This window comes from Clarias gariepinus, chromosome 4 (genome assembly GCF_024256425.1).
Source record: "Clarias gariepinus isolate MV-2021 ecotype Netherlands chromosome 4, CGAR_prim_01v2, whole genome shotgun sequence".
NCBI classification, from domain to species: Eukaryota; Metazoa; Chordata; class Actinopteri; order Siluriformes; family Clariidae; genus Clarias; species Clarias gariepinus.
The window spans coordinates 4,672,097-4,684,253 of NC_071103.1; the positions used below are offsets into that span (position 1 = coordinate 4,672,097).

Genomic DNA, 12,157 nt, shown 5'->3' on the forward strand with positions numbered 1-12,157 from the left:
TATTAGCGTTGTTCCATAATAAAGCTTTATGTGGAGATAAACTGTAGACATGGCAGATTTTCCAGGCTAACAGTGCTTGCTGATGGAATTGAGACGGCTTAATAGGCGATCTGCATGGCGAAAAAAATCAATAAATATCAATAAAACAACCAATAGACAATAAAATAAAATTTAAACGTGAGATGGTATAAAAACCATAAAACTTAGGATTTATAGGACATTTTAACTAATTTATCTTAAACACATGGTTGACATCAGAATGTGCCGCTGCTTCAAGTTAATCGTACAAATTAAATGACGCCAGCAGCTCAGGGAAATATGGAAGTAAAATATAGAGGAAGGAAAATTGCTACGTAAAGTGTATCAGTCACAGATAAAGAGAGCGAGCTGATAAAAGAGTTTCAGGATGCCCAATGTTATCATTGTACAAATAAATACTTGGGTGCATACCTAAAAGATAATGGTTTGAATGTGACAAACTACAAAAAAAAGTATAATTGTAAAAACCGAATTGTAAGTCATGTAGTCAGTGATTTTAAAAGGCGCAAGAAGATAGTATGGATTCTGCAAACCCTATTCTGCCAAGTACTGCGAGGAAAAATCAGTATTTCCTGTGCGCTATTGACAACTGCACTAAAACCACAGGCCACAGAGGAAGTGATAATACAGTGTCTGAAATAATGGTTTAATTATCTATTCGTGCTGATGGCGCCCATAATATTTCTGGGAGAAAAGTAAAGGAATTTTTGGATGCGGTAAGGTTGGTAAGGTCAGTGAAGTATCAACCCCAGTGTATTGCGTATGATGAGGGACAGATAAGAAATATTAAAGAATGGAGATACAAAGAACCCCTGAGATTTTAACATAACATTTTGCCGACATGAAAAATCATAAATTAGAAAGTCCTGAAGGGCCAATAAAGTTTCATGCGTTAACTTTAACCATAGAGAGAAATGATCTGAGCTCCTTGACCCCATATAATCCTAAAGATTGTGCTATATGTGATGAAGCGGGGAATGGACAGCCAGAGGCCTCCAAAATCCCACCTATATGGACATAAGACAGCAAATCAGTGTATCAGTGTGTTCTAGGTGCTGACTGAGGCACCCAAAAGTGATGATTATAGAAGAAGTCTGCTTGCCTGCACTGTGTGCCCTGTAGAAGTGTTGTATGTACAGACTACAGCTGATTAGACATAATTGGAAAGTATCTGACCCCCACAGTAGTCTATTTGTTAAGACTGCTTTCTATTGAATTGGCATTTATTTCTGAAAAACAGTAATCCAGCAATTATTGTAGACAAAAAAAGACGACTAAGACTAAGGTGTAAACCTAAGAAAGGGAAATTCGAAGATGCTACAGCAGCAATAGCTTAAAGTTATATTAACCCTTTAGGCTACAACAATTTAAGGACCATTGTAATTTGGTCTGAACTTAGAAGGCACATTTTGGCGGCACGGTGGTGTAGTGGTTAGCACTGTCGCCTTGCACCTCCAGGGTCCGTGTTCGATTCCCGGCCAGGTTCGATTCCTGTCTCTGTGTGCATGGAGTTTGCATGTTCTCCTTGTGTTTGCTGGGTTTCCTCCGGGTACTCCAGTTTCCTCCCGCAGTCCAAGAACTGCTAATTGGCATTCCCAAATTGTCTGTTGTGTGCGAATGAATGTGTAAGTGCGTGTGTGTCCTGAACATTTTTGTTTAGTTATCCAGGTCTATCTTACATGGCTTTATTTTGCTTCAGTTTGGTTTCATATTATATCAATAACAGGACTACTTCCCATTGTGAGGCTATTACCACAAGTGCTGTGTTCCAGTAATGTTCTCTTGGGGATTGGGAGAGGCGAACCTAGGGACTACATTCTCAAGGACTTATTCTAAAGTGAGTCCTGAATTATCCTCACACTGATCTTTACAGAATTTGACACCGAGAGTGCTTCGCTCCTAAGCCAGTAGACATTCTGTGGTGGTTGTTGGGGTTGGGATCACGGGTGTACGGCATGGTGGAGCGGTCACTTGTTATACTAGTCGTGTTGAGCTGGTTTAATTGTCTTTGGTTTCACTGATTTATAAAAAAAAAGCTATTAATTGTTATTCATTTTAAAATCAAATTATTAATGATGGCTGAATAATGTTCGGTGGGTTTCCTCCGGGTACTCCGGTTTCCTCCCACAGTCCAAAGACATGTAGGTTAGGTTGACCCGTAGTCTGTGTGTGTGTGTGTGTGTGTGTGTGTGTGTGCCCTGCGATGGATTGGCACCCTGTCCAGGGTGTACCCCGCCTCGTGCCCTAAGCCTCCTTGGATAGGCTCCAGTCCCCTCCAGTCCCACCCTCAGGATAAAGATGAGTGAGTGAGAGAATGAATAATGTTCGATTCTCGAGAATCGATTCATTTATTCGATTCCGTTAAAGGAGTCGTTTGGGAGAACCGAAGCCTCAGCATGCAGACTCTGGGGGAGGAGAGTGAGAGAGAAGTGGGGGTTTTGTCGGGAAGATTTTGGGAAACGCGAGAGAGAGAGAGAGAGAGAGAGTTCCGCGCAAACAACAACAACTAAACTTGTCCAAAGCTCTCGGTGGGACTGACGGGATCGTTACGGTACGTTGTTTCGGTTTATATCCAGATTTATCCGACTCTGAGCACGACTGAGTTTAGTCTGACTCTCTGCTCTCTCTATCTGGGTTTTTTGTCGGGGGGAAAAAAAACAGACGTGGAGAAGAAATGTTGTTGCAGGAAATGAGTGATTTATAAACTTCACCGCGGTATCAGGTCTTCTTTGTAAAACACTCACTAAACAGATGTTTTTGGCCTATTGTCGCCTTCGTACGACAGGTAAAACTATATACTGTAAATAAACTACGCTAAAACAGCGCACTTGTGTACTAATTAGTACGCTGAAATAGTACACGTTCATTCGTTGCCATAGTAACCATAGGTGTTCGCGCGCACTGCTCACGCGTACTGCTCACGCGTATGATGAGCTCAGCTCAGGCTGACTGACTTACAAACGCGTCCTAACGCAAATCTAAATACCCCAAATCAAATGTCATAAATATCAACAGAACACAGTTCTCATTTGATGTTTTATTTTGTTTAATTCATCATATGTACATGTTTTTTGAGGTAATTGTTGATAATAGAACTAAAGTTTAGTTTGCATGAATGTCAGTTGCTTAAAGTAACATCAGATTTCTCAGAATTTTGGTCTCTGATCAGTTTTCAATTCTTTATCAGGTGAATTCATAAAAATGTCAACGTAAAGTAACGAGCTGGTAGTAATTAAAGCTGGTAATAATTAAATAAATAAAAATAAATAAATGAATAAAACCATTAAATATTATTAAATAAAGAAAAAATTTGAGAGATTTTCATTTAGGATTTTCTTATATAGTCGATTCCCGCCTCGGATCTGTGTGTACGTGGAGTTTGCATCTTCTCTTCGTGCTCCTTTGGGTACTCCAGTTTCCTCCCACAGTCCAAAGACCTGCAGATAAGACTAATTGATTTTCACAACTTGCCCTAGGTGTGTGAACGAGTGTGTGTGAACGAGTGTGTGTGCCCTGCGATAGATTGGCACCTCGTCCAGGATGTACCCCACCTTGTACCCTAAGTCTCCTGGGATAGGCTCCAGGCCCCCCGTATACAGAAGAAGGTGATAAGTGAGATGGAGGCTCGAGTGTTAGTGCCTTGTTTTTCCCCACAGCAAAGTTTCGGGACATATTATTTTAAGAGCAAGACAATTCTAATACAATTTTATATATTTCCAGACATATAAGAATTGCTGTACTTCACCTTATCAGCTGAAATACCCATCAGATAATGCATTTTTTTATACCTCAAACTCTTCATACCTGGGGAGGGGTATTTTCTTATATGAGGTCACAGTAGGGGGGAAAATCTAATTGGCTTATTTTAGCATCTTCCATCTTACAAAAAAAATGGAAGGAAAATAGAGATTGTATTTTTTTCAAGGAAAAGTTCTGTATGCACCTCGGATCTAACCAGTGTTTCCGCTCTGTTTCCAGATCATCTTGTTCTTCTAAATCATCTAGACTGCTTAATTTTTTCTTATTTTTTAATTTCTTTTGGCCACAATGTGCTGGAGTGTGACAGGTATTATTTTGGTACTGAGTCTATCAGCAGTACGCTCGTGTTTGATAATCAGCGAAGTGAATTGCGATAATCCCAGCGTTGACACCAGCGAATTTGTAGAGTTGTTTGCACTTAGCGGTGGCTCCACCTCTTTGAATGGCCACACCCTCGTTTTCTATAATGGCAATGGCAACGTGGCGTACCGTGTCGTGGACCTGAGCGGGCACAGCACGGACGAAAAAGGATTTTTTCTCATCGGCTCAGCTGGGCTTAAGCCATCGCCGGCCATCCAACTTCCTTCAAACTCGGTCCAGAATGGCCCCGATGCCATCGTCCTGTACGGCCCGTCCTGGGTTCCTGTAGCTGAGAAAGGCAACGTCTCTGCTATCGGCCTGCTGGATGCCGTAGTCTACACGTCTCGCCGGGCACAAGGCACTGCAGATACGTTGTCGCGCATTCTTACACCTGGTTCTGCCCCGTATATTGAGGATGATCAATTTTCAGTGGGAGATGAGTCAATCCAGAGGTGTTGGCTTTCTGATAACTACTACAGCTTTCAAAATGCCGCACCCACCCCGGGACAGCCAAATATCTGCCCACCAGCAAATCCTGGACACTTGTGGATTAACAGGATCCAGTTGAGTGGAAGGGTCCTCACTGGACCTGTAGACATCAGCGTTGGAACAGAAAGAGGCCCGATGACTGTAGTGGTGTATGACGTGCAGACGAACAACGTGAAGACCAGCGTAGGATTTGAAGCCAGCAAACCTGAGAATGTCTCTGTAGCTCTGGACACAACCGCTTTGTCAGGTAATGTCTAAATGCACTTAGATGGTGTTATAGCATTCTGGCTATCGATCCTTTGGGTAAGCCATTTTTTGACATTTTAACCTTTCAGATATAGACAGCTGGGCGTTGGCGGTGTACCAGGGAAAGGTTGAAGATTTCCAAAAAGGCAGCCCACTCACTCAAGTTGAGCCGCTTGATGCCTTCGTCTGCAGCGGACTTGCTAACGCACCAAGCGCACTTCTCACCGAGACTCTCATACCAGGCAGGAAAGCCTTCAAGTTCGACAGCAGGTCATTTCCCCAGCCGGATCAGGGAACAAAATCATCTTAAAATTGTTTTATTGTTTAATCTGTGCTGAATTTATTATTTTTTTTTTTCCACCAGGATTTCAGCAGGCAACGGTTATGTCACGCGGTGTGGTACGGCTCACTGGGCGAGAGACCCTGGCGTATTTCAGCATCAGATACAGAGCCCAAGCGAGTCCAGTCACTGCAACTGGTATAGCACCTGCCCTTACAGCACTGGTACGGTCTCCTCTAACCTTCGATGTCAGAATGTGAGGTCTCGTAGTTCATATGTAGTGTAGTCTTATACCACAGTGCTATTGAATTCTTGATTCTGATTGGACAGAAGGAGTTTAATTTTGCATTTAGGTGCTTTGGTTTTTGCAATAAAATTGTGGCATCAAGTAAAAACTAGATAAGTGAAAACTGACAGCAAGTTGCTTTCTCCAGTGAGAACTACACCTCTAAGTGTTTTAAATAATCTTACCAAAAAGTTTTTACTAAAATTCTAACAATACTTGGGGGCTCCGAGTTTCGCAGTGGTGAAGTGCTCGCCCTATCATCCAGCGATTGCTGGTTTGATTCCCGGGTGATGCTGTAACCTCTCGCAGCTGGAGGTCTAGAGAGAGCTGATTGGCCGAGCTCTCTCAGAAATCAGGGGCGTCTGTGAGCTCGTGCAAGCAGAAGGAGCGGATAGCGCTGTCCTCCGCACCAAACCTGCTTTATTTGCAAACCACAAAATATCAAAATGCATACAACACAGATAGATCTCAGTAACAATGATAAATTGTTCTTTTCAGCGTCTCTGACTGACTAAAAATAAAATAATAATATTAAAAATAAATAAAACATGGAGTAAAATAATATAAATATAAAAAAGTGCATGAAATATCAATGTAAATGAAGTGCAAAATAAAACAAATTGTCTCCGCATATTCTTATAAATGTTTTTAGAAAACTGAACTGCTTACTTTTCAACATTATGTTAAATAATTAAGACCTCCATGTAAATGCATGCCATGTAAAATTTAGGCAGCTTAACCTCATCAGGGTAATTCATCCAGCCTCTTCTATGTGTCAGCCACATTCCAGATGTGTTTTGCAATGGAAAAGTGTATAAGTGGATGACTTTTGTTTGTATTCCACTACCATGTTAAACGAAGTGCAAAACAGTTTATTTGTGCTTTCGTGAAGGACACCGAGGAATGGCTTTACACAATCTTTTGTGTGATCTTTAAGGTCTTTTTTTTTTTTGGTAAAACCAAGACGTTTGTGTTGCACGTTTGCATCTTCAAAAGAAAAAAAGAAACAAGGAAGTGCGTTTGGTGACATACTGGTCACGTTTTGTGTAGGGCACTACAACAATCACACCACCACATCATTGATTGTTTTCCTATACCAGGACATCCCCAAATGTTATCACTCACCCATGGTCTATACCGCTGAAAAAGGGGTGCAAATCTGCATCTGGAATTACAATCGTTACTAATTCTTCTAGTTCAGTTCACTGATGCCCGTTAGAAAAAAAATTGTTCCCATTTCTAAATCTGGAAGTACGACTCCTCAGACTGCTTCCAGATGGTAGCAGTGAGAATAGATGATAGAGTGGGCGAGTAAAATCCCTTGCAATGTTACAGGCCCTACAGTAACAGCAGAATCTGTAAATGTCCTCCGAAGATGATAGAGGAGCCAATAATTGCAATAAATCTATCGCAGTGTTTAGAACCGTTTGAAGCGCCTTTCTGTCAGCTGCTGAGGATCTGCTGGGCTGCTGAGAAGTTAAGATCAGGAGAAAAACAATATAAAATATTTAGATTAAAATATTAGTCCCTTCCCACAGCTGTCAACTCGACAGAGGAACCGTTCGAGCCGTGGTCAGGTGTCGATGGCGACTTCCTGATCAGCGAGGTGAACACAGACTTGCCAGGTGCAGCGGAAGATGAGGAGTTTATAGAACTCTGGCATCCGTCGGGTCACCGGACTTCACTCAATGGCATCTGGGTCCTGCTGATCAACGGCAACGATGGGAAAATTTACCGCGAAATCGAACTTGACGGATACTACACGGACAATCAAGGCTACTTCCTAGTGAGTTGTTTGAACTGTCATGCCTCGCATCTTCTTTTTGCGCAGTTTTTGAGATTTAGTTCGTTCTTTCTCACTTATGTAGATCGGCAGCGAGAAGCTCAAACCGCACATCGCCCTGCCAGCAAACACGATCCAAAACGGCCCGGACGCCATAGCCATTTACCGCTCGACGTCGCCGCCCTCCATCGAGGGAGCCCTTGTTCCCAAGAATGGGCTTCTGGATGGCATGGTGTATCGAGGCCGTAGTTCTGACCGAGGCTTGGACGCTCTGACCAAAGCCCTGACGCCAGGACAGATCCCCCTGCTGGAAAACACCACATCACTTCAAGAGGATAAAAGTCTTAGTCGATGTGCACTAAAACGTCTCAACCTGTCCTCTTTTAGGGTAAGGTCACTTCCTGGTTGGGTCACACTATTTTCTGTGCTCCAATACAATTTATTTATTTTGTTACAGTGTATACTTAATGCACCTTATTCTTTTAGGTCACCTCTCCGACACCCATGAAAGACAACGATTGTCCCCGCCCCCCTAAAGATCTAAAAATTAACGAGGTGGGCGGAGTCTTAAGAGGTACCTTCTTTGTCGAACTGATTGGCCCACCTTTGACCTCTTTGGACGGATTGGTCGTAGTGCTGTATAGTGTAGAGGAGCTCAGCACCATTAGACACGTCGTTCCGCTAGAAGGAATGCTGAAAAGTAATGGTTTCTTCCTAATGAGCAACGATTCTAGAGCTGGTGAGTGTGGGCGGAGCTAAGAAAATATCTATTACTTTACAACAGCTCTGCTTTCCTGCATCTATTTTTGCTTGACTTATGAAGTATGCAAGACATTGTGAACACATATATGTGTCTAATGTGTGTGTCGCTCTTTCTTCCTGCAGATCAGAGTTTGCCTGCTGTAAAGTCTCTCGGCGCCGTCTGGTTGTGTTACGGCCTGCCGACTGTATGTAGCAATCAATCGAAAGTTCAGGACCTGTTAGTGCTCTCCAATAGTTCAAGCCTGCAACCTTTCCTTCATGGTGTTAACTATCGGGTTGTGCGCCCAGTGGCCAGGTGTGTGATTCTTGTGTAATTTTGTAATCTACACCGCTTTTTATTTACCTAACTTGTACTTACGTACTTATATTGTTGTGTGTTTAGTTTTGACTCTCTCTCGCGCTGTGCACTAAACCAATCCTCCACCTGGACCGCTTCCAACTCAACGCCGCTTACCTCAAATTTATGCCCAAACTCGTCCTACACCGTAAACATGGACCTATGTCTGCAGGCGGATTCTGGTTCTCACATTAGTATGCTAACTTCAGTTATTTTAAAATATATTGTTCATCTTTATAATTATCCTTTATTATTTAGGAATATGTATCCTAGAGATTAAACACACTTGATTCTGTCTGCTTCTCTCTTAGCATGTTCAGCTGAGGGATTTGCGGAGCTGCTGGAGCGTACCTGTCAGTGTGGAATCTCCGGTGCCCATCTTGCAGGTGACACACATACTTATACGCATACTGTACATTAACCTGTACATTCTACCCTACAGGGATAACATTAGCAACAAATGCAGTTTGCCAATACAGGTTTTTACATAGTTAAGAAATTCGCTGAATATGTATCATGATTAAAGATTTCATTCTGCTGTTTTGAAAAAAAAAAAAAAGCATACCTCATTTTTCTTCCTTGTCCTGTTTTTGTCCTTGTGTGTGTGTGTTAGGTGTGAATTTAACCTGCATATCCGACAGCATTTACGCTGAAGGTACTGTATTTACGCTGTCCTATCAGCAGAGGGAGCGTGTGGACCAGACACTGCAGAAAACACACACACACTCCTGCGGTGTAGTCCAGGAACGACTGTACAATAAAGGTACACACTTACCATTACAGTTAACAAATAATACTACAAAACTACAAAAGAAAAAAACTGCCAATGAAAATGAAACCATAAATTTAAACTGAAATGAAATGAAATACCATAAAGCTCGGGAAACAGTACTCACATCTTTTTAGTTTTCCTTGTCAGACGTTTACTTCCAGATTTTAATGTTTAAACTTGTATAAAGGATGTTAAATCAGGTAAAAACAGCTACACAACTTTCAGTACCTCTCGTTAAAATAAAGAATACACAATACGTGGGTGGTGGTGGTGTGGCAAAACTGGATTTTGCTGAATACTGAATTCTGGATGAAAACCATGGGCTTTTTTCTTTTTTTTTTATGCCAAGTGGCAAATGACCTTTTCACCAGTCTTCTTTAGATTTTGCTGATTTTGTGGGTATTTGTTAAGGCATTTTTTTCAGTCGTTTCAAAATTTGGCCCAGACATACATGGTAACATGAGACTCCCCTTTTTTCAAGAGTTTAACAACTTTCAAGGTATACATGCAATGAAGATAAAGATTGTGATCGTTTGTGTAGAATCCCCCCCAAAAATTGCTTTACCTTTTAATAATGTGTTTGACTCCCAGCAACCCTTTTTTTATTAATCATTACCAATGTGTATCATGCTGCAAATTTTAGATGATAATGGGAAATACATAGGGCTAAATCTAAAAATGGCTCCTGTTTTATAACAAATAAAAATTTACTTATAAAATTCGGTGCTTTTTCTTCTCATAGTTTTACTATCAAATAGTAAGAAAGTTAGCAAAATCCATCATAGGGTGTGGCCACCATCTGGTTGTTAAGACCTGAAATTTCCCACAAAATAAAACTGAATCTTATTCTATTGTACTAGCACAAATTGATACACGCATGTTAATTGTTGTTTTGACTCTTTGACACACAGTGCTTGCAAAAAATTTGTTATATACTGTATAATAAGAACTTTCAAGTTATACAGTATATAATTAAAAAATTCTAAGTAATAAAACTCTTTACCTTCACCTCAGTAACGACAAGGTAATGATTTTACAGTAGACTTTAAGTTCAGGAAAGAAAATAAGCTCTCTTTATAAAAGTGTAGAGTTGTTTATTCTGTTGATTTTCTTCACCCTCCAGGGTTTTCTTCCTGAAAAGTAATACATTAATTAATCTTGTGACCTAATAACATTTAAAAATAAATTACATACATTTTAAAACAATGTTAAAAATAAAGTTTACTTCTATAAAAATTTTTACTCTTAAACTTCTTTAACAGTTCATTTAAAATATATATTTTTCACCATTTAAACACACACCATTTTCTGTATACTTGTAGTAACAGGATGTTATTTGAAGTACACGATCAATTGTTAGAGCTGAGTGATTGACAGCTTGATTACCCAATCAGAGTCTGCGCTGGGGCTGCAGGTGGGCCTGGTGTTAACGGTGGTGCTGCTGTGTGCACTGGGAGGAGCCATCTTCCTCTACCTGTACAAAAAAAAGTAAGCATTCGTAAGATGTTCATTTCAAAAGAGGTACGAGTTGTTTTGATATGACATCCAGAATGATCGTGTGTGTGTGTGTGTGTGTGTGTGTTTCTACAGACGGCCTCAAGACTACTATTCAATGGAGCTGAATGAACATGACTCACCCGTAGATCTTTAGCATTTGTGTGTATGGGGGCGTGCGCTGTATGTTGTCTGTGGATTTTAAAGGAAGTCTATTTTTATGATGTGTAATTCATTTTTTTTTATTGAGATAACATAAAGGTACAGTAGATATTTTGTAGTTTACATGAAAAAAAAACACGTTTTTTATGCTCTTTAATAGAATATTCTGTTTATTGTTCCTTTAAATCTGGGAACTGAAGTTGGTTAGGATAATAAAGGTTTAGTCAGTAGTGTGTTAAAAAAAAGTTTTTTTTTATAGATCTGTATAGATAAGATTTTATAATCTTTATTTTTGCTTACCTTAAAAAAAAGACAATCTTTGATGTTGCATGCAAGGTACATACGTGGAAGGTGTTTATGGTTTCCACATAATGCATGTAATGTTAAGTACGAATAAATTGTATTTGTTGGTACATTTTGGAAGAAAACACTTCAGGCTGCACAGTTGTTGAAAAATAATCAACTTTTGGGATGGTAGCATTACCTCCACTTCTGTTCTTTATTATTTTTCTATAAAAGTGTTTTTATTATTTTGGGAAACCACTACTAATGGGTGTTATTGATTTTAGAAAATGTATGGTCATAGTTCTCTTCATGTTCCTGAATTAGCATTTTTTACACATTTCCTCATTAAACAACTCACAACTGCTCACTTCTCATGACACTTTTTTTTAATTGTTGGTGCAAATGCCATATTTTACACTATGGAAAGGGAATTTTTGGAAATATAGTCGTATTAAATGTAGACATTTGTATATAAATATGTATAGTTGCTGTTTCATCAAACTTCAGCAGTTCAGAGTTTAAAGCAGAAAAGTCACATAAAGTAAAATCTAGTTTGTAAGTGTTTGATTTACTGAACCTAAATTCATTCTCACTGATTTTTTTTTCTTGATTTTTATTTCTATGTTTTTGTACTTACATTTAAAAAAAAATTAAAGGTATGTGTTCCAAATTAAAACACAAACACTCTCCTCTTTTTCATGATTTTATCAATCCTGGTTAGTTTTTTTTTTACTTCTGCCATGCAAAAAATGTTGACCCCACTGAATTAAAGTCAAATGTAGCACTGTAGTCACTTCAGGCCCAACATTAAACAGAAACTGATCCATTTTAGGATCAGGACAACTACGGTAACTCAGATAACCACCTTTGCTTCAGTGCTTTGAGGTTTTTGGGCAGTCACTTATGGACAGCTCCAACACAGCATTTCAGTTGGGTTGAGGTCTGGATTTTGACCGGACCATCCCAAAACCTTGATTCTTTTATTTTTCACCCATTCTGATATAGATTTACTGGTGTGCTTTGGATCATTGTCCTGTTGACCTGTATGACCCAGTTGCAACCAAACTTTAGCTGGCGGCCAGATGGCCCTAGAATTGTCTCTA

General features: G+C 40.0%; 1 protein-coding gene across 1 annotated transcript; it reads left to right on the forward strand.

The window, feature by feature from the left end:
- The first annotated feature begins 2,459 nt into the window (after window positions 1-2,459).
- Window positions 2,460-11,708, forward strand: si:ch211-183d21.1 (uncharacterized). The gene is made up of 13 exons (XM_053495377.1): window positions 2,460-2,590; window positions 4,018-4,894; window positions 4,983-5,163; window positions 5,258-5,397; window positions 6,998-7,245; window positions 7,328-7,630; window positions 7,729-7,981; window positions 8,128-8,299; window positions 8,387-8,535; window positions 8,653-8,727; window positions 8,955-9,104; window positions 10,508-10,601; window positions 10,704-11,708. The coding sequence occupies exons 2-13, from the start codon at window positions 4,087-4,089 to the stop codon at window positions 10,762-10,764; spliced, it is 2,634 nt and encodes an 877-aa protein (XP_053351352.1). The 5' UTR covers window positions 2,460-2,590; window positions 4,018-4,086; the 3' UTR covers window positions 10,765-11,708.
- Window positions 11,709-12,157: the final 449 nt, after the last annotated feature.